Source organism: Odocoileus virginianus, chromosome 23 (assembly GCF_023699985.2).
Source record: "Odocoileus virginianus isolate 20LAN1187 ecotype Illinois chromosome 23, Ovbor_1.2, whole genome shotgun sequence".
Taxonomy (NCBI): Eukaryota; Metazoa; Chordata; class Mammalia; order Artiodactyla; family Cervidae; genus Odocoileus; species Odocoileus virginianus.
Genome location: NC_069696.1, coordinates 39,927,175 through 39,949,655, shown reverse-complemented (window position 1 = coordinate 39,949,655; position 22,481 = coordinate 39,927,175). Strand labels below are relative to the sequence as shown.

Genomic DNA, 22,481 nt, shown 5'->3' with positions numbered 1-22,481 from the left:
TTTAAGAAACTTGCAGCCTAGGACAAATATTCAAAAGCAAACCTCTTGGCAGAGCATGTAAAAGGAAGAGAAACTAGATGAAGAGGAGGTAACCTTCCAATGTTTAGCTACATATACCAAGTTCAGAGCTCTGGATACCTTTTAAGGAAGGGAGAGAGATTGAGGTTGGTGGCCAAAGTGTCCACTGGCTTTTATGTGTTTCAATCTTTAGGTTTTTATCTGTAAGAATATATTTGTATATTAATTTATAATTAAAACATAAGACTTTAAAAAGGAGGCAATAAACCCAAGCATGGTGCCTGGCAGATAAATGGAGCTCCATAAACGATCACTAAACATGTGTTCAGATTCCACAGAGTGGAGTAGAAGGAGAGAGAAACCATATTCTGTTGCCCTTACTCAACAACTCCTCTTTTAAAGTTAACACAGGGTTTCTCAGCCTCAGCACTACTGACCTTTTGGGCCAGACCACCCTTAACTGTAAGGGCCACCCCATGCATTTTCAAACACGACAGCAGCATCCCTGGCTTCTACCCACTAGATGCCCACAGCACCTCCAGTTGTGAGAATCAAAGAAGTCTGAAGACATTGCCAATGTCCCCTGGGGGCAAAATCTCTCCAGTTGAGAACTACTGAGTTAATGCTTACACATTATGTTACTTCCTCAAACTCAAATTGACAGCCCTTCTTCCAAAGCCTCCAAGCTCTTCAAATCACTTATTTCCAGGGGACTTGACCTTTATCACAATCATCCATTTGATTACCATTCCTTAGGAATCATCACTACCTAAACTCTCCTAACATCAAGATCTCAAACTCAAGTCACAGGCCCCCTCTCTCTTTTGTCTTCTCCCACTTTTTTCCTCCAGCTGAATCTGTCAGTCCCAGTTTACCAATGCTCAGCCCGGGGTAATGTGCACTTGGTCACACTTGTGGACTCCTGAGTACTGTTTGATAGATTTAAGAAATCACCAAGACCACCTCAATGCAAGCTGACACTTAACTGAGACTTAGCGATCTTTTTATTCTAGTTTTTAACGAATGCTTATTACACTGTAACAGCACTTACCTCTAAAATGTCCCTACCTCCCTCCTCAAAGTGTCAACACAACCCCTGCCTAGAGGCTACTACTCTTTTCTACCTGAAGGAAGACAGAGGTCTTCTGACAAGAACCTGGTCAACCTCCCTTCTCATGACCTCATACGCAACAGGTGCTCAAAAAATATGTGTTAAATTTAGGAAGGAAAAACATCATGGTTTTATATTGGCTCTATTTAAAAGAACAATCTTTATGAGGGAAAAAGAGCTCTAAATTTCAATCTAATTTAAGAATTTATTCTACAACACTAAAGCAACCTGAAGACGGGTCAACATGCTTTCTCAAGGCTACCAATAGCAGTCAGTGGTGTAAACTGCTACTCCTAAGGGACCCTCTCCATAATCATCAAGGCACCCTAAACATAAACATAAACTCCAATGACAAGGAACCACACTGCAAATAAAAACCGCTGCCCATAACTGTGAGTGATTCCCAATTCCACGATTCAGTGAGATGCAGAGAAGTAGCTTAACAGGACGACAGAGCATCAGTGGCAGTGCCATGTGCTAAAGACCCAGCACTCAGCTCTCTGGGAAGACCAACAAATATTCTCTGAGAGTATAAACTGCTCTGCCACATGAGATAGGGGTTTTAAATAATTAATCAGCATAGGCAATTGTACAGTATCTTTAGAATTAAGTGTCCCATTTTCACCTAACCCTAATGCCTCCCATAAGTAGGAGTTTACTATCAGAAGAAATGGGCAGCCTCTATGTTCCACTTAAAGAATGTTGAGGTCCTCACTGAATCTAAGGCATAACACTTTCCTCCAGCTTTTGTCTCCCAAGGCAATTAGGGAAAAAGAACCCTGGCACAAGCTTTGGCAAAATAGAGCCAATCATTTCTCAAAACGTGTTCTAAGCATTTTTCTTGACCTTCAGCTTATGGTAGCTTAGACAAGTATCTTAAAAGCATTTCCAGTCAGCCATTTTTGGTAACTTGTGAGCAAAATTATTTTTAGCTGAAAAAGTTTATTTCAATCCCTCTCTCATAACTCAGAAGCATCTGACCAGGTTTGGTTCAAGCTTTCCAGAATAATTTGTCTGAGTGGATTCAAAGCATAGGACAGTTCAGCTCCAAAGGGGAAAGTTTCTCCTTAAGAGGCATGAGCCACCAAAACATGAGAATATGTAAGATATGCGGGGAAAAAAAAATCACTTGACTACCTGCCACCTACCCTGCATACTGTGGAGATTAAGCACATAAACACTCATAAAATGTTTAGAAAGCCTCTGATGGACAAAACATTTTGTTACAGCATTCCATGCTATGAAGAGCAAAATGCTTGCCTGTGTGGTAGAAAGTGCTTCACATAAATTTAAATATAATGAAATGGAATATAAGGTTCGAGTTGTTCCCATGCAGCATTCAAACTGTGATTCCAAATAGAGGGAAAGTTTCTTCTAGGATGAAAAGAGCCGAAAAGAAAGTATCAGTAATTCTGCTAGAAGGCACCTCTACATATATACAACATATACGATTAAATACAGGTTTTCTTTCTTCTCTCCTACAATTTTTTCCTTTTCTTTTTTCCCTGCTGTGGGATGAACTAAGACAGTGTCTCTACTCTCCTACCACTATGAGATTATGCTCCAAGAGTGGTGGGATAATCCATTACCGTCATCCAGTCAGTCTTGGGAACAATGGTACATGAGTGCAAGGGGATGGCTGTCTGGGGATGGACTAACTGCGAAAGACTTGGGGAAAATCTGTTGCCCTCACACCCTCTGTTCCAACTCCACCGGCCCACACAGTTCCTCTCCTGCCTGCTCCTTGGACTGTGTGCTTCTCCCGCCCGGATGGCATGTGCCTCCCTCTCCCGTGCCTGCCTAAGCCCTGCTCACCAATGGCTCCTGCAGAATGCTCTCCTTGCACCCATCCCAGCCTGGCTGGATAAGAATCCCTCTATTATGCTGCCATAGAAACCCTGTACTCATCCTATCAGGGTACAGAAGCTCCTTTATTTACCATCAGGTTAGGTCTGGAATGAAAAGCAGTCCCTAAATCCATTAGTTCATAAAATTCCAACATGAAAAAAATCCAAGGAATCCATGGATGCGCCTCTAGTAAGGGAACATTTCTTAAGAAAACTAGAGAGGCTTATGGTAGTGGTTCTGACTTGTTTTGTTTCTTAACTCACTTTATGATTTGCACATGGCCCTTTATATCATCTGCTGTTGAATGAATCATCCCATACACATATTAACATTTATCATCTCCTAATTTCACCTCCATTCTGATTCATCGCTATATTTATCTTCTTATTCATATGAGCACTTTCCTTATAATCAGGTTTCATCCTTACTGAAGACAGTTAATAATAAATGTAATAAGACATAGGTAATAAGCACTGGAAACATTCCATATACCAATAAACAGTGTGACAGACAAAATTAAAATGACCACGTGCCACCACGGGTACTACTGTTTCTTTGCTTGTGTTAAGTGGAATTGGCACACTTGTGTTCTAACATGTAACTTTACTCATTTTTCTCTGAAAACTAGCAAGTTTAAGGATCGTAAGTAAAATAGCTCCTGTACTTATTTCTATATAATTTCAATAAACTATTTTCTTTTTAAAACAACACATACATGTAATACAAAATTCAAAAGGCACAAAAGGTATACAATAAAAATTAAATCTTTACCTATACCCACTTCCTCCATCACTCGTTAGCCCTCCCAAGAGGCAACGAGTGTTAACCAGAACCTTGCATTTCCTGGCAAAGAGATTTGATGTGTACATGGATACATACTTTTTTTCATTACACAAATAGTAACAAACTATACCATTTTTCAGCACCTTGACTTTTTATACTTGATGTATTTTAGTGTCTTCTAAATGCATTCATCTAGAGCTAATTCTTTTTAATAGCTGCAATGATATTCCATTTTATGAATGTACCTTATTTTAATTCACAGTTCTCCCGTCAAAGAGCATTTTTATTTTTTCCAACCCTTTGCCATTTCAAATAATGTTGAACTATATATTCTTATATAAAGAAACAAGAGTATCTGTAGGATCAATTCCTAGAGATGGAATTGCTAGATCAAAGAAAACATGCATTTTACATTTTGGCAGACATTATAATAGTTCTTTGTGGAATGTATGTGACTTTTCACCCCCCAGCAACATGAGTACCTATTTCTCTACCTACACCCTTACCAATACACAGTGCTACCAAATTTTTCTTCCCATGTAGGGTTGTTCCAGAAACCTCCCCTAACAAGCCTCATACATTCCATACGAATCTCCTTTAACTCATAATCCTGGCATCTAGCATGTTGTAAGCATTCAAATGTTGAATGAATGAATGAGCAAAAGGGAATTATCCTTTGCATAACATGAGAAATTTACTTTTAATATAAAGAACAAGGAAAGGGATTTAAATACTAGCAATTTTTCCCTTTTGAAGAAGGAGGGAGAGGGTAAAGTAGAAAGGATGGATGGATGGATGGATTCTGTTCTAAAATGTTTTCTTCTAGAGGTTTCTAAAAAGCAGGAAAGATGCCTGTCTGAAACAGTCAAGTATTGCCCTACCTTAAAGGAAGGTATATAGTCTATATTCAAAATGTCAAGAAAGCTGAAGGGCCTAAAAAGGAATAGCAAGATCCCTTCTCTGAAATTGGCAGGGGATACTGAAACCTCTCACATCAATATTCCTTTTACACGCTTTCCAAAGAATTGACTCTCATCATGTATTGTACACAGTCACACAGCCGGTTAACACTTCATTTATTTGCTTCTGTGCAGTTCTTAGTCACTGCTAAAAATCTTTCACTGAATACAGTAACACCGACCTCTGCACTGCCACTGGTTATGGGTTTGCCGGGGTCCCCAGTGCCCCGCCTGGTGCTGTAACAACCACTTGTAACAGATAGCACCTATACAGTGCTTATCATGGACCAGGTACTCTTCCAAGCATATTATATTTACTATAATAACTCATCTAATATTCACAACAAGCTTGTCAAGAGTTTTTATTATCCTCATTTTACAGATGAAAAACTGAAGCACAGAGGAGATAAGGAACTTGCCCAAAGGACACACATCTAAGTAAATGGAGAGAAAAGAATTTGAATCAAGGCTGTCTGATAGCAGAACGGCATCTCTTACCCCAGTATTTTAATATAGTGTGATCACCACTCTGAGAGAGTTTCACAGAGTATATGTTACCCAGAGCACCAGGCTGTGACATGTGCACAGTTAAGCCTTTATCAGAGCAATGATCACATTGTATTAAAATCATCTGTCTATACATCCACTTCCCCTCTGCAGGTTCGTCTTAGTCCTCACTGTGCCTAGCACTACCTGACAATAAATCCTTCAACTGGGTTTTAGGTTAAGAGGTGGGGTAATAAATCACCACTCTATTCCTTGAATTTGCACTTCATATTTTCAGTGCTAATGCTTCTCCTGCTGTGAGCCACCATTTCCTAAGACCCATCTCCTCTGAGGCAAGATGTGCTTCCTTAATAGCGCTACTTCCCCAAGATGCCAGCCAAGACCTCTCAAACTGCCTCTGGGTACCTTCTTGGAGTCCTAGAACACCAGAGACCCACACCACCATTCCTGCTGGACAGGGCACTGGCAGTCCGTCTCCCACCCCCACCCCCAGCAGCCACCAGCCTGCATCAGTGGCTCTTATCAGGAACAGGAGTAATCTGAACCACCTGCCAACCTATCTCTCAACTGCTAATACGGGCGCTTTCTGCTCTCAGGTTGCACAAATGCCTGGAAACCTTACACCAGGTGTGAAAGAAGAAGCAAACAGGAGAATCAACACAGCATCTGGTGCCCTTCCCTGCTGGCCACAGAGACCTCAGGAACAGAAAGACTGTACGGTGAGATGAACAGAACCACACAGTGGAGGTCAGCATTCATCTAGGATGCAAGACACATCCCCACCGGCCTCATTCTCCAAACAGCTGGAATGCAACCTCCTCTATGATATTTTTGTGGAGACAAAGGTCCACTGCAGAAGCCAATTTTGAAAAGCATTGTTTTTAGTTCATATCTTTAAATGCAGACATGTATACAGGTTAACCAAGCTAAAATCAAAGCCTTAGCTTGAAATCTTTAATTCTATATCTGAATCAGAATCCACTACTGTCCAGTAAAGAAAAATATGCCCTGTTTGTTGACCCGTATCTGTTTACCTCCCATTAAATCTTAGTCACAGAGTGGTCATATTCCAGGGATGAAGAGCACTGCCTCAATCCTGAGCTTTCCACAAACAGAAGAGTGAAGTGAAACTAACAGCAATTATGGCTGCTGAGACGCAAACACCTATTAGGAACCAAATCTTTCTTTCTCACAATTCAGCACCAAACTAGGTTCACTGAACAGCCTCCTAACAGCAGTAACATTCAATCAGGATAACCCTGGGCATTTTGGATATGTCTCGTATAGAAGGTGTCATAATGAATAAAATCACATTGCAGTTAAAGCTTAAACACAATGACTCAAGGCAGATCCAGAGTATCATTACTAACTCAATGACACATGGAACATCTGACCCGAAATGGGCCCCACAACCACAAAAAGACAGGACCAGGAGCAGCTGACATGGGGCAGGTGGAGAGAGGAGGATGCCTACCTTGTGCTCAAGCATCTTTAAATGGTATTGTCCATCAAGGATTTATGGGTATTCACATGAAAGAAGATGCACATTAGGTCTCTAACCCTGTGATTCCATAAAAACACAGGCTCAGACTTTATGAGATCCTATACTAATTAGAGTCATTCTTACCAGAGACATTTAGATATAGTTATCTCAGTAGACCTGAACAGAATAATCCTAATTCCAGAAACCTAACAAATGGAGAAAAATGTCAATATAAGCTGATATAAAATGATCTCCAAATACTTCAGAGAAAAGTATATGAATATTAACACTACCATTTGAGTTTTTAAAATGGGGGGATGGAGAAAATATTATGCAAGTACTATCTCTGGACAGATACTGAGATAACTAACCATATTGGTTACTTTCAAGGAGAGAAACTATGTAGCTAGGAAAAGCAGAGATTTTTTACTCTTCAACCTTTGCACAATTTGAATCATCACCCATGTGAATACACTATGTGTTTAAAAAAATAAATGTAAATGATGGAAAAAACCCTCCATGTAAGAAACTCCCAGAGAAATCACATCCCAACAGTAGAAAAATCATAAGAAATGAAAGATTCTACTTCGTCCCAAAGCTGAAAATCTGAGCATATTGCTCACTCTCTCATACCTCCTCTGAGCCTGAAACAACTTGTCCATAAAAATGGGCACAGCTTCTACTTCATCTCACTGAAGCAGAGAGCTGATCCAGGAAACTCTGAGATGACCTCAGCTCTCATGATTTCATACTATCCACCATTACCAATCCACTGATTTAGCTATTGTTCACCCATTATTTGATCGGTAATAAAACTACAGACTGATAACTTTAAGGCAAAAAAAAAAAGCAAAAACCCAAAAATAACATTTACCAAATTCTTATTATAATATATCCCTGGTACTGATGGAGAAGCCAAGAAAACACAGATTAAGATTAAGATCTCAATTTCCTGCCTGTAAGAAAGTGAAAAAAGTACTGAGATATAAGAAAACAGGGCTTGGTAGGTACACCTACTCAGTGTCAGACTCTGAACTAAGCACATTACATACATTATCTCTTTTAATTCTTATACCAATTCTATAACATATTTTATAAGCAAAAAAGTTGAGCCTAAGAAAAGTCACTTAACCAAGATCACACAGCTGTGATGTGGAAAAGCTAAGGCTCCAACTCAGGTCTCTCTGTCTGCAAGTCCATTCTAATTTTTATAATCATGGAGTGGGAAAAACTTTTCTAAGCATCACACACACAAACTCAGAAATCATTAATGAAAATATTAATAAGCCCTGTTACAATTTAAAAAAAACCCTCTGATAGAGTAAAGTAAGGTGCAAAAAGAATGTATGGAGTATACTAGTGTTTGTGTGAAAAGAAAGGGGATGGAATAACAAGAGACTAACAAGGGAAAGAGGGAAGAGAGGAAGATGCTTCACTGAACATGTTTCTATAAATTTAGTCACAACATCTGCTTATGAAAAGCAAAATGAGATAGCTTAAATTTTGTTTAACTCTATTGCAAAGTTAAATGACTTTGTGTGTGTGTTTGTTAGAATGACACCAATTATCATTTCTCAAAGGACAATCAATTAAAAAACAGCTTGGGATAATATGAATTAGACCATTTCCTTGCTTAAAACAGGATGCTGGATCAATTTTTTTTTTTTTTTTTTTTTTTAGGTTTCTTCAAACTCTGGGATACTGTAAAACCAAAGAAATATTTACTATTTGCCTAAAATGAACACTGCAGAAAACAATTCATAGTGAAGCTAAAATTCAGTAAGAGTGAATGATCCCCTACACCAACCTCAAGAAAATCAAATATAAAGGTTTCTTGAAACAGGCTTCCAAGGATTAAAATGCAAAGCCTACTGGGGAACACTTAATCCAAACTACTGCTAGAGAGAGCAGTGCCAAGTAAGCATAAAGGAAGACTGCTCATCCACATGGACACATGGGTATGGGTCAATCACAGCATTTTTACACAACTGACAAAAATCACGAATGGTCCGTGGTAAGTATCTCTTTGAAAGGCTTCTGCTTTGTGGACACCACATGCCAATTAGCCAACTGATCTCCAACACTGTAAAACACAGTCAGCTCTGAGCCAAAATGCTGCAGCAGAAAGATCTATTTAGGCCACAACAAGCAGCTAAAGACCCGTAACACCAAGAGCAGGGACTAAAGACGTGTAGCTAATGCACAGCAAGCGGAGCTGGGGAGGGGAGGCCACTGGCAGAAACGGCGACCTCTAAGCCCTGACGCAGACCTTTCATTGGTAAATATGACCAGCATCACTTCCAAGTCCAGGGTGATACCAAGGTTAGCCAAATCAGCTTACTAAAAGTCAGACTACGGCTTCAAGTGTAAATGCAACATACAAAATACGCCATAAAACCTGGACGTGAGACAGCAAACACAAACAGGAGACGGCCCGCCTAAGTGAGGGTTGTAGAACACGAGCTCCCTTCCTCAGACAAGGTCGCCTCTTCCCTCTCACTGAGACGGGCAGTCGAAGACCAGTCACACTTTCAAAACAAGCGTTACCAACTCCCCTGAGCTTTGCCAATGTTCCCACTGTGAGAGACTGCCATTGTGGAGACTTCCTGAAGCTCCAACAAAGTCCCCAAGGCCATCACGCCAGCCACTGACAGTGTTCCTGGAAGTCAGTATGAGGTGCAAGCCCATGAGTTCAGCTTTGCAGGTGCTGGGAGCCACCACAAAAACACCGTCCCATTTTGCCAGTTCTTGCTTTGAAATCACAATCCTACTACCCCATCCCCTGGAAACCAAGAAATAGTAGGTGAAAGCTGTGAAAACACAGATTCAGATGATCAGGAGAGAGGCCAGTCTGACTAAGGGATAAGCAACCTCCTTTGCAGATTCTTTCGCAAAGGATGGGGTGGGGAGGGCTGGGCAAGAAAGGGAGGTGGGGTAGGGAGCCAAACAATTCTTGTCTTCTACCCCAAATTCTCTGGTGTCTCAGTGGTAAAGAATCTACCTGCCAATGTAGGATACGTGAATCTGAGCCCTGGGTTAGGAAGATCCTCTAAAGAAGGAAATGGCAACCCAGTCCAGTATTCTTGCCTGGAAATTCTCGTGGACAGAGGAGCCTGATGGGCTACAGTCCACAGGGCCTCAAAGAGTTGGTCACGACTTAGAGACTAAACAACAAAACCCTAAATTATTACCCACCATCCTCAGAATTTTTACGGAGCACTCAACTGCAGAAGGAAAAAGGGGGGAGGGCAGAGGCAAAGAAAATCTTAAGGCTGTAAATATGACTGTACAAAAATCCCCAAGAGGATGACCTACGAAACGAAGCTCCTGCAACAAGGGCTAACTGTACAGCCGCTTTTCTACTTGCCTCCCTATCCAAGATAAACAGAGCAGCTCACAGAAGCCCACCAACTTCCAGGAAAATGGAACCGAAGTCCTCTTGACTCCCAAAAAGCCACATACCCCTGAAATAAATGCCTAAATGAAATCCATACGGGTCTGCTCTGGAAACCATCCTGGCTGACAGCAGCTAACGCCCCCTCCTCCACACAGCTGCCAACACGGAGGAAAAAGCTGCTCAAAATAAAGCAATTGGAAGAACTTCCCGTGAGCCTCGGCTTCAAAAGCGTTCCAACTCAAGCAGCGACTGGGGCCCACACGCAAACCCCACGGTGCCCCCAGACCATGTCTGCAGTTCCCCTAGTCCTACCGGTGTGGCTCCTGCTCCCCGCCCCCAACCCCAGAGCTGAGAGTCCCTCGGGTACCCCCCTGCCCACCCTTTACAGTAAATCATGCTTTGCTTGTGGTATTTACAATTAGAATCTGACAAAATCAATGCAGCCCTGAAGAAAAGCAAACAGTGTGCCTCCTCAAAAACCACATGCCTGGAAAAAAATATCCAGTGCTCGGAGCAAAATCTCTTTCTCTTGGCAAAGGAGAAACCAGGGAACCAGCCTCTCTGCGGGAAAAATCCCACATACCAGGATATTATCTGGGGACTTAGGTCCCTAAAAAACCTAAGAATTGTGGCTGAACACACCCATGTGGAAGCCTAAACTTCAAAGGCTCGGTTTCCACCCTTGGGAAAATAGGTTTTTAAGCAGTTACTCAACCATTATCATTTGGCAATTCAAAACTGTCATTTACTTCATAAGTGGTATTTATCATGTGTGCTATGCCTTAAATCCTCAACTGAAATTTCTAGATGCCACGTATGTGCAGAACACGTCAGAAGGAAGTGATATAACTGGTTGCTCTCGCTCTCATTCCCGTTTTAGAATCTGCTTTATTCACCCAGCATCTGAACAACCAGAAACACTATAAAGTATGCCCATTTTGCCTTTAAAGAGGCCCCAACTAAACTGGCGAGGGGAGTCTCGAGGCTGGAGAACAGGCGAAGATTAATAGGAGCACAAATCAGAGGATGAAGGAAAGGAGGTGGGTATAATGAGAGCCGGAGAGAGAAGATTCCTGCAAAATACTTCTATGAACCTGTCTCCAAAGCTGAGATTTACAAGAACTGTATTAAGTTTCCCTGTTTTCAAACATATCCAATGAACCATCTGAAAAAGAGTGTGCATTCTGTGAGGTGTCTCAGGTATTTTTCTGAATCCATAAAAACAAGCTGTAAGAGCTTATGAAATTCATTGGTTGAGAAGGGAAAGGTGAAGGTCCACAGTTGATCAAATAGGCTTAGGCCCAAGTGGTGGTAATACATCTGAACCACAGCACTCCAGAAGCTCTCAGCAGCGCCGCCATTGAGCAGCAGGTCAGCAGACTGCTCCAATGAACCGGAAAAGGTTAGCTCTAATTGCCCTGTCCTCGTGGGGTTCTTCTAGTTTCTCGGTCACAAAGGCACTTTTTCTACATACACACGTGCTCTCAATTAATATCTGAGCACAGGAAACCTAATGTCAGGTTGCCATGCCCACCCGGCACATTCAGCAGTTAAACTCCACCCCCTCTAGAGTCACCTTTAACCCTGATATCAATGGAAAGATCAGGCACCATTCACAAATCCCACAACACCTAGTCTTTGCAGGAGCTGGAGAGCAGACCAAGGGCCAGACCCCCCAGGGATAATCTGGAAAAATAATTAAAGCCATCTGCTGGCTCCAACCGAGGAGCAGGAAGACAAAGTTCAGCTCAACAAGAAAGACAGTTTCTTGATTAGTCAGATGAGGGCAGTGCTAGATCCTATGAATCCCAAAGGCTCCCTTGATCACACAGTCTGGGGGGTGGGGGAGGGTCGGGGGGGGGGGAGGGGCAGGCAGCTGAACAAATGTTAATCTAAAAAGTCCTAGAACAGAGCTCTGGACACGACCTTCTGGAAAGCAGCAGGAATGCGGGAGGGATGAAGCATAGACAAAAGGCATCCAGGAGGAATCAGTCTCCCAGCTTATTCCTGAAGACAGCCTCACCGATGAGATGAGAGGTGTGAGGTAGAATTTCGGAAAGAACAGAAACAAAAGCACCAAGGTATCAATGAGCCTGAGCGGCACAGCCTGCTTAGGAAGCTACCAGTCCCTTGACACAGACTAGAAAGAAGCTAAAAAGGAAGGCACAAATCAGGCCAGAAGGACCTGGCAGGCCAAACAAGAGTATGGATCTTATCCATTTGATAAGCTCTCAAATGATTTTAAGCTCTTTTAGATGGATAATGATGTTAATAGTCAGAAAGGTGGGTTTGAAGAGACTGGAAGGAGACCACAAGAGACAAACTCATCCTAGCTCAATTTCCCCAAACAAAAATGAGAACAAAATGCCATTTATTAGACGCAATACATTTAACCAACAAACCTTGTAAAATCTGGAACACAAATGACATTTTCACTCCTGCATCCCATGTGCCGTCAAAACAGCAAGTGCCTCTGTCATCCACACTCCCAGGAAAGATCTCATAGATTCCTAAAATGTCCACACACCCCATGCAGGAGCCCTCTTAGTCCTTAGCAAGGAAGTGAATGTCTCCTCTTCCTCTCACTGGAGGGACCACCACGACCAGGTTCATACACCTCTTCACCCACTTCAAACCAGTTAGATTTCCCAGTTTAGTACACTGCTCATCTCAGGTAGCTCCCAACTCTGTCATTAATCAATCAGAAGCACATTAACCACTCCCATGCTGATGGAGCAGTGAGCAGGAACTCATGGAATACTGTGTAGCAGGTTATAAAGGAGGCAAGAAATAAACATTTACTAATGGGTTCTATGATGGGAACTTTAAATAATCTCAGTCTATAATTATAGCAGCTCATGAGAGGATGCAGTAATTTCTCCAGTTCACAGATGTGTAAACAGGAGCTCAGATGCTAAATATCTTACCAAAGGTCATTTCCGTTGCCTGGCAATGGGAAGAACCAGGATTCGAACCCCAATATAAGAAATTCTAAATAGTGTTTCATGCACTACACCATACTTCAAGTATGTATGGATAACAAACATAATGATATATCAAGGTTGGTAATAATGATAACAATATTTCCCCTTTAAAAATTGAGAGGCAACGCACATAATACAGTCTCAGATGAAGGGATCACTCAGAAAAGACACAATCGAGTGATCACAACTGGAATCTCCAAATGTTCCCAAAATGTCACTCCTGAGCATGAGAGACCAAAAAATGTTCAGAATCAAATAATGAAAGCAACCTGACTATACTCCAGAGAAATGTGTCAAATCCTCCATCCACTCCCCCTCAAGGTCCCCAGAACAACACGTGGAAACACTCCAGGCTGATGGTGAGCTCTGGCTCCTAAGTGATTTCCCAAACCGCTTTACCACCCAAATTACAGAAATATGTCCAGGATTCACAAGGCAGTTCTGATCCGATTTGCCCCAATCCTGGCTCAAGCGGCTTTGCACTACCCTCCTAACTAGATCAGCGCTAGCCAATGGGTTTATTCAAGCCGATCTTTGATGGATTAGATAATGAAACCTTAGCCATGTAAGCTGCCTGCTTGCACTGGGGCTGGAGGGGCAAGGAACAGGAAACTGGATACTCGTAGGGGCCACCTAAACATCACACACACTCATCATCCCCCCTCCATCTGTCTGCTCACGCTCTAGTTACTGCCATTTCCTTTCCATCATCTCGAGGGCTCTTCCCTCCTGTCTTTAAAGGAAGGGTACATTAGCCCCAGAAAAAAAGATGTGCACTAAACTTTACAAATGTGTATCAAAAAACAAGTCCACTCACTAAAACGACCAGCTTTATTGGGTTGTCCCTGGTAGCTCAGCTGGTAAAGAATCCACCTGCAATGCAGGAGACCCTGGTTCAATTCCTGGGTTGGAAAGTTCCCCTGGAGAAGGGGTAGGCTACCCACTTCAGTATTCTTGGGCTTCCCTGGTGGCTCAGGTGATAAAGAATCCACCTGCAATGCGGGAGACATGGGTTGGGAAGAGCCCCTGGAGGAGGGCATGGCAAACCACTCCAGGATTCTTGCCTGGGGAACCCCACGGACACAGGAGCCTGGCGGGCTGCAGTCTAAGGGGTCGCAATGAGCCAGACAGGACTGAGCGACTAAGCACAGCACACATTGTTTCCATAAATCATTAAAGCCTGATACCAGACTGATGGCCTGAGAGATGTCAACCCAGAGATTCACTAGCAACATTCTTGTTTACACCAAGCAGTACACTGAATTTCTTTCTCAGCCCTGTAATCTTGAGACCTGTCTGCACCAGTCTGCTTTATATCAAAATGAAAGTTAAATCTCTAGTTAGCTTCTGTTGGGTTCACATATCAGTGTGATTAAAAAAAAAAAAAAAAAGACAGTGACTAGAAAAATGGGAGAGGAAGTTAGGAGACAAATTCAACTCAGGATAACCTCTTGAGTCACCCTGCAGAATAACTCTATTATGAATTCAGATCTTTCTGCCTCTCAGACATTCCCAGTTATACACTCACAAGCTGCCCTGTGAGGCTGGGGGGAAAAATTAGTCATTTTTACATGACTGTGCTACCTCAGTTTCTCCAACTACAATACTTACCACTCTGGTGGGAAATTAGGGGCTGATTATGGGCTGAATGTCTGTGTCCCCTCCCCCTCCCCCTCTCCGAAAACTAATATGTTGAAGCCCAAGCCCACAATCTGATGGTAATTGGAGGAGGGGCCATTGGGAGGCGATTAGGTCATAAGGGAAGGATCCCACCACCACCACCGCATCCCATGATGGGAAGGATCCCACCACCACCACCGCATCCCATGATGGGAGCCCTTATGAAAAGGAGATTCTCTCTCTCTCTCTCTCTCTGTGTGTGTGTGTGTGTGTGTGTGTGTGTGTGTGTGTGTGTGTGTCCACTAGCATACATGGAGAAAAGGCCATGTGAGCACACAGCAAGAAGGCAGCTGTCTGTAAGCCAGGAAGAGAGCCCTCATCAGACACCAAATCTGCCAGCACCTTCATCTTGGACCTCCAGCCCCAAGAACTGTGAGAAACAAATTCCTGTTGTTTCAGCCACCCAGTCTGCAGTCTGCTTCAGCAGACTAAGACATGCAGAAATGAAAAATCCAGTAATTTTAGTGAGAGACTCTTCAGAAAATCACTTGGAAAGAAAGCATATTGGTAAGTCTACTCAAATGGTAGCACCCATGTTCAGTTTCAGCACCAGACACTCAAAGTCCAAAGAGACTTCCACCTAGGAGGAAAGAAACCCAGAAACGAGCAATTGAAAGATAAACTAAGAAATGCAGTATCTACAAAGCAATTACAGGCTACCTGCAAACCCTTCCCTGAGACCAGAAAGTCCCCCTACTACTAGAATCAAACACTAACATGAACAACTTCTGAACTCACTTAGATATACTAGACTTATGATTCTATGATCAGAGGCAGTCAGTTAGCCATGTAATAACCACATTCTGACATTTCATTATCATAAAGAATGTTGCTGAAAGCTATAAATAATAATTAAGGTGCACCTTGCTTTATGAAGGTGAACTTTCTAAGTTCCTAGAAAGCTGCACAAAAATCTGAATTTTTGCTCATCAAATTGTTTATATTCACTAGAGGAGCTAACCAAAAGAATTCATTCCCTGGTATGTTTCATAAGGCCCCAGTTTTTCACACATATCAGACTTGCTTAAAGTGAAACAAATCTCTAATAACTCACTTAACTTTCTACCAGGTTAGAGTACATTATTTCCAAATACCCTCTTTAACAAGTCACTCTATTTCTCAAGCTGTGTTTCAATTTTCAGGTGGAATTTGTCTCTTCCCTCCTACTCTGCAGTTGAGGGTTCTCTAAACTGTTTCTAGGGCTGTGCCGACTCCTCTGCCACCCACATAGAGCTTCTGGATACTGGCCTAGAATCGAGCGACCCTCCCTCTTCCCCCCACCCCAGGGGTCCTTCTTAGCACAAGGATCATAACATAAGCACCACAGACTCTCTCATGTCCCCAGTGCTCCATTTTGGGAAGTAATGATTTATCACGAAAAGCTCAGTGACTATAACTTATCAGGGTTCAGCCTTGGAATCTGCAGCTTAGAGCTGTATCTCCATTTAGTCTGTGGTCTTGGGAAATTAACCCCAGCAAATGTCTTCTGTTAGAAAATGGGTTAATCCTTTGACACTCAAAAGGTTAGGATATTTCCTGAAAGTACTCTCACCCCTAAATTTCATGGTATTTTTTCTATCCCTTAATTATTTTAAAAAGGCAAAATTTCAACTTCAGTTTAACAGGCAATGAGCACTTACTATGTACTCAAAACTGTGAGGTATTATAAAGGATAAACACAAAGAAAGTATAGTTCGTGGCTTCTAGAAGCTTACAGTATCACTAAGGAAACAGGAATAAAACAATGAGAAGACAATACAAGATGATGCATAATTAACCACCAATACAACAGGAGGCAAGAGGTGGGTCTGACTGGTTCGAATTAAGCTGTCAGGAGGGAAGGCTTCCCAAAAGGAGCTATGACCTACAAGAAATGCCATTTGTGCTAAGATATAAGAAAAAAAAAAACAAGTGCTTCAAGACAAACCCATATACCAAAAAGCAAGCTACTCTAGAATTTTTAAATGTCTATTTACATGAACCTATAGACACGTCTACACCACTGATATCACTTCCTAAACCTGCTTTGCCCCTGCATTCTCCTCCAGTTCCACTGGTCTCTTGTTCTCAAACACATCAAGCGTACTCTCTCAGTGCCTCTGCACCCACAGTTCCTCTGTCTGAACCCCCTTCCGTCAAATTCCCCCAGGTCACCCAAAGGTCACCCATCACAGAGGCCTTCCCTAACCACCCTCTTCACCACTCTTCCGCCTTTCCCTGCTTCATTTTTCTTCTTAGCACTTAAAACCACCCAATAATAGTGGATTTCTTTATTGTCTGTCTCTTTCAATTAGAATCTTAGTTCCATGAGAGCGGAGTCTTTGTTTTGTTTACTACTATATTTCCTAGGCTCTAAAACAGGGCCTGGCACTTAGCAGCTGCTCAATAAACATCAGTTAAATGAATATTAAATATCCTATCATAATTATCAGAATGATAGGAAGGTCCTAGAAATGTAGGTGACCTAGGCTTAAATTTCATCTTTTCATGAACATTACTTTTCCTTTACTCCCAATTAGACCTCAAATTTCAACTTCTCCATAATGCCTTCCTTGACCATTTCAGCAAGAACAAACATCTTTTGCTTCTGGCTCCAATGGCACGAATCCTCAGCATACTTTGGTCTTAAAGTTTGCAAAGACTGTGACAAGAATCTACCTTGTGGCATCCCTACTCTTGTTCCTCTGGGACTTACCAAAAAAGTCATATATATATACAGAATATACATACATATATATATATGACACATATACATACACACACTGTTTTTTTTTTTTCCAACTTGTCACCCATTCTGGCTCCCTACCTAGATTGCAGACACCAAGTTCTTTAAAGTCAAGGAACTTTCTCTATCTTTTTAGAGGTAACTTATAAATCATCCTTTATAAACACTGTATTTTACAACTATGGTAATCAGTTCAGTTGCTCAGTCGTGTCCGACTGTTTGCAACCCCATGAATCACAGCACGCCAGACCTCTCTAGAGGCCCCCAAAGAAGGGATTTTCCCAGAACCATGCAGATTGTTGCGGGCAGGGGGCTAAGTCAATGATGACGTGAACACCTGTGTGACATGGTGTATTGGTACTACAACAAAGAATGCATAAAGTGAAAAATAAATAAAGATCCACAGATTCACAGAGTGAAAAAAGCATTCTCTGTGGGATAGTTCTAAGGTGCCCATCTGTACCCAGAGGACCTAATCCACAGCTTCCTCTTCATATTCCAAAGCCCCTATCCACTGCTTCATTTCCAAATACTGCTATCCTCAGCCGATTTGAAGGCAACCAGCAAATAATGGGCCCCAGGAGGAAAGAGGGGGAAGGCAGTAGGAGACTCACTATTAACTGTGATTGACAGAAACAATAAATGGACACAGATATATGCACACACCAAGCGGACATGCTCACCAGCACCCAAACCCAATCTTCTCTCATCTTCCAGTGTCAAACCAGATCACCTGAAGTCTCCCTATATTCCTCTATATTTTTTCCAAGGCCCGGGGCGTTTACTTCGCACAAGCCTCCTGCCAGAGGGAGTTCAAATGGAGAACAAAAGCAGGCAAGTGAAACAAAAGAATTCAAAAATAAACACCAGGAGGGTCACTTTACCCTAGTCAACACAAGTAACAGACTGGCCGCTGCAAGGGAGACCAAGAAGCACAGAGCAAACACGCCAGGCTTAAATACAGCTCCGTCTCTAACACAGGAAGTCAGACAGGGCCTTGAAAAGCAGCGAGAGCAGAGCACAGGAAGTCTTTTAGCACTGCAGAGATTTCCAAGAGTGCTGTAATGGAGAGAGCACAGGAGTAGGAATCAGAAGTCCAGGCATCTAGCTCCAGTTTCACTACCAGCTAACTGGGTGGCCCTAGGCAAGTCACTAGTCTGTTCCAGATTTTTTGATTCATCTACCTAATGAGGTTGAAACATTTTGGGACTCGAATAGAAAAGATGAAAACTACTGACTCTCTATCACCAGGGAGTACCCATAAACTATTCTGCAGAAGAATCTTCCAAGTCTCTCCAAGTTAAGAACTCCAGGCAAAGATGGTATCTCTGGTTGATTCTCTAACATTCTATGATGCTAAGAGAATTGGGCAGACTGCTGGTAGATAAACCCATTTCACAGCAAGTATGTTCTGAACAGAGACCAAATCTAAAATCAAATCAAGGAAGGCTTCAGGCTCTTCCCCCAACTACAAAGTCAACTGACATGGTCACTACATTTGCCAGTCCCTTTCCAAACCAACCAGCTTCTCCTTGAGTCCACAATTCAGAATCCAATCTTCTAACAGTCCTATAAATTTTCTTTGATATTCCAGGACAATAAAGATCTAGTCAGTGTCCTAAGATACAACTGGCCAGGTCCTGTGTCTCGAGGCTCACCAGATGCCCCACGAAACTAACGAGCTTGAGCACCACGGTGTAGCCACAACGCCACCCAACCTCTGGTACTTCTCACACTCCTCGTGTAACTGATTTAACCCACAACCTAAGCCACATCCCCTTTGGGCTCTCGAGGAGTTTTCTCGCTTTTCACTCCTCCCTTCTATGCCGATCCCGTTCTCCATCCCAGTTGTGTGTCCAGGGCTGCCAAAAACGGTACTCCCTCTTCTGGGGAGGTGTCCCACCACTGTCCCTCCCTCCCCCCGCCCCCCCCTCAGTCTTCGATTCGGTCCCCAGCTCTCTGGGCAACGGACCAGGATCTCTCGGCTTCCACTCCCCGCCAAGGAACTAAAGAAGGATGTAAAGAAATGGAATCCATCTCAAGCACGTTCGATTTCCTCTCTCAACACCTATTCGTGCTACGTGCCCCCCTCGTCCCCTGAGATCAGGACCCTCCAGGGCACACCAGGCTCCTCCTGCACCCTTAGCTTCCAAGTCGGGGCTCGCCCCACCCTCCACGCAGGCCCCGACCGGTCCCCTCCCACCTCCAAGCCGGGATCCCGGGCAGCCCTCCGCCCTCCAAGCCCCGCAGCCCCGCGCCGTTCCCGCCGTCCCCCCTCACCCCCACCCCGCCACGGTAACTGGGCGCCTGCCCCGCGCGGTCACCTGCATCCCGCCGCCGTCGGCCGCCGCCTCCTCGGTACGCGGCCGCTTGCTCAGGCCGGGCTCGGCTCCGTCTCCTCCCCCTCCGGGCACCGGCAGCTCCAGCTCTGACTCCCGCTTCATCCCCCGGGCAGCGGCGCCGGGCCCAAGCTGAGGCGGCTGCTGCGGCTGGGCGCCTTCCGCCATCCGCCCGAGGCCCCCTCGCCTCCGGGAGCCGGGCGACCCGCGACAGGCCACCTCCCCCTGGGCCTCGGCCCCGACTGTCGCGACAGGCGGGCGCGCGCCTGCACCCGCCCCCGCGTGCGTGCGTACGTGCGCGCGCGCGCGCGCGCGGGCCCGCTGCCCCCCTCGGCGGCGGCGGGCGGTAGCCTCTGTTTTCTCGCTGGCTGGCTCCCTGGCTTGGGGCCGCCGGCGGGTCGCGACGGGCAATCGCTCGCGCCCCCACGCGCACACGCGACCCCCGGCCCGGCCCGCTGCGCGCCCCGCCTCGCTCACTCACGAAGCTGGCCCGCCGGCCCGCGCTCACTCCCTCACACTGGCCCTCGCCACTCGCCGGGCAGAGGGAGGAAGGGGGCGGTCCGGGCTCCTGAGGCTTGGGGAGGGGTGTTTATTTGGGGGGAGGAGGGGCTGGAGGCCGGAACGAGCTGACTGGCCGAGATCCTCCGACCCGCCACTGTGGCAGCACCGGGAAGGCGGGGAGAGAGAAAGGAGGAGGGAGGGCCCGGGATCTGGGACTCCAGCCCGCGCGGGAGGCCAGGGTGCCTGGAGAGAGGGGACGGTGGCGGCCGAGCCCGCGGAGGGGGCGGGGCCAGCGCCCCTCGGCAATCTCCGCCGCCTCCGCTCCCGGAGGCCGAGGGAGGCCGGGTGGAGATCGAGGGAGTTCGGGAGACTCCGGCTCGGGCGAGGGATTGTCCTGGAGACACCGCGCCTCTGGAGTTCCTGGGCGGAGGGGGCGGAGTCTGTTCCCTGAGGGCGGGGCCACAACCTAGAACGGGCGGAGCTTGAGTGGCCGGAGGGCAGCGTAGTAACTCCCTCTGGCGGGACTCCTAGTTCGGAGTTGTACCGCGAATTCGCCCATCTGACCTGGTCGGTTCCAGGCAAGGGAAGAGGTGCTCTGAAGGAGGGAGCTCTTTACTTGGTCCCTCTCCCGCAAAAGAATGGGGCTCTCGAGTTGGAAGGTCCAGGAATGAGGCCACCGCTACAGGGCTCTCCCCAGTCCTGAAAGCCTTTAATCATAATTTTTATCACATTTCTGATCATCTTACTAATAACTGATGTCTGTAAGAGCGTCACAGTTTGCACAATGAATTCGCAGACCCGTTTTGGACTGGGTGGTATAAGCAGAGTATATATGAGCTCTGTTTCATTGGTGGTGAACCTGAACCTTGGTTAAGCCCCACAGATAAAAACTGGCAGATCCAGATCTCAGGAAACCAGATCATATTCTCTTTCTCTGAAGCTTGCTGCCTAACACTTTCTTGCTTATCAGCTTCGTACAATTAAAGCTATTTGTGCAATAGCTTTTCACTCGTACTAGACTGTAAGGACTAAGATAGCATCTAATTTCTTCAGGTTCCATGTTGTGCCCTATGTATTATAGGGACACAGTGATGTTGCATCACTAGCTTAAGCCAGTTGCTTCATCTCTTTGGACCCCTGCTCCATTATTTGCAAAATGAGGAGAGAGTTCAGATCAGTGGTTTGAAACCAGGGACGATTTTGCCCCTTTCCCATTCTCCCCGGACATTTGTCAACATCTGAATATATTTTTGGTTGTTACACCTAGGGTGGGGTGGGTGTGGGAGTGCTGCTGGTGGATAGAGACCAGGAGGGTTGTTCAACATCGAACAATGAACAGGACAGTCCCCACAACAGTTATCCAGCCCAAAATGTCGTAGTGCTAAGGTTGAGAAACCCCAGGTTAGATGATTTCTAAGTCCTTTTCAGATAGGTCTATGACTTGTCCTTTGTACTGGGGTTTAACCCAAGTTAAAAGTTAGTGCTGGAACAGTGCAGTGATAAAGATTCCTTCTTTGAAGTCAGAAACCAACCCAGCTTTGAATCCAGTCTTTACCACCTACTGTCCATGTGATGCTGAACCAGTGATGACTTAAGAACTTTTATTTTTATTTTTTTGACTTAAGAATTTTTAAATAGAAGGGAATTAGAACCGGCAGACTGGTTGCAAGGGAGGACTGGTGACCTTATCTTGAAGTTGAGTTTTCATAGCAGGCACATTGTTTTAACTAGACTGTGTTATAGACCAATAAAAATAGTCAAGTTTTAGCTCTGCCACTCACAAGTCATGGTACTTTGTAAAAGCTACTTAGCCTTTCTACGTCTTCATCTGAAAACCTAAGACCTTCCTAAAAGGATTATTGTGAGGGTTTAAATGAGTTATCATTATCACACATTAAGAACTTTGAACAGATGGACCTATGAGAAGCACTCAATAAATAGTAGGAATATATCAGTATCACTACCATTGTATGCATGCTAAGTCACTTCAGTGGTGTCCAACTCTTTGCAACCCTATGAACTGTAGCCCATCAGACTCCTCTGTCCGTGGGACTCTCCAGGCAAGAATACAAAAGTGGGTTCCCATGCCCTCCTCCAGGGTATCTTCTTGACCCAGGGATCAAATCCATATCACTTATGTCTCCTG

The 22,481-nt window shown here is 44.5% G+C and overlaps 1 protein-coding gene across 13 annotated transcripts in view; it reads right to left on the bottom strand.

Moving 5' to 3' along the window:
• RBFOX2 (RNA binding fox-1 homolog 2) overlaps positions 1-20,540 on the bottom strand; it is a 278,293-nt gene extending 257,753 nt beyond the window's left edge. For 2 of the 13 annotated variants that reach the window (XM_020883939.2, XM_020883954.2), the window contains exon 1: positions 19,820-20,492. In XM_020883939.2, coding sequence (XP_020739598.1) covers positions 19,820-20,002 — 183 coding nt within the window. In that variant the 5' untranslated portion in view covers positions 20,003-20,492. Of the gene's footprint in view, positions 1-19,819 lie in introns of all 13 variants that reach the window. The other 11 variants (XM_070453973.1, XM_070453974.1, XM_020883935.2 and 8 more) reach the window with 11 other exon arrangements.
• Between the last annotated feature and the right edge of the window lie 1,941 nt (positions 20,541-22,481).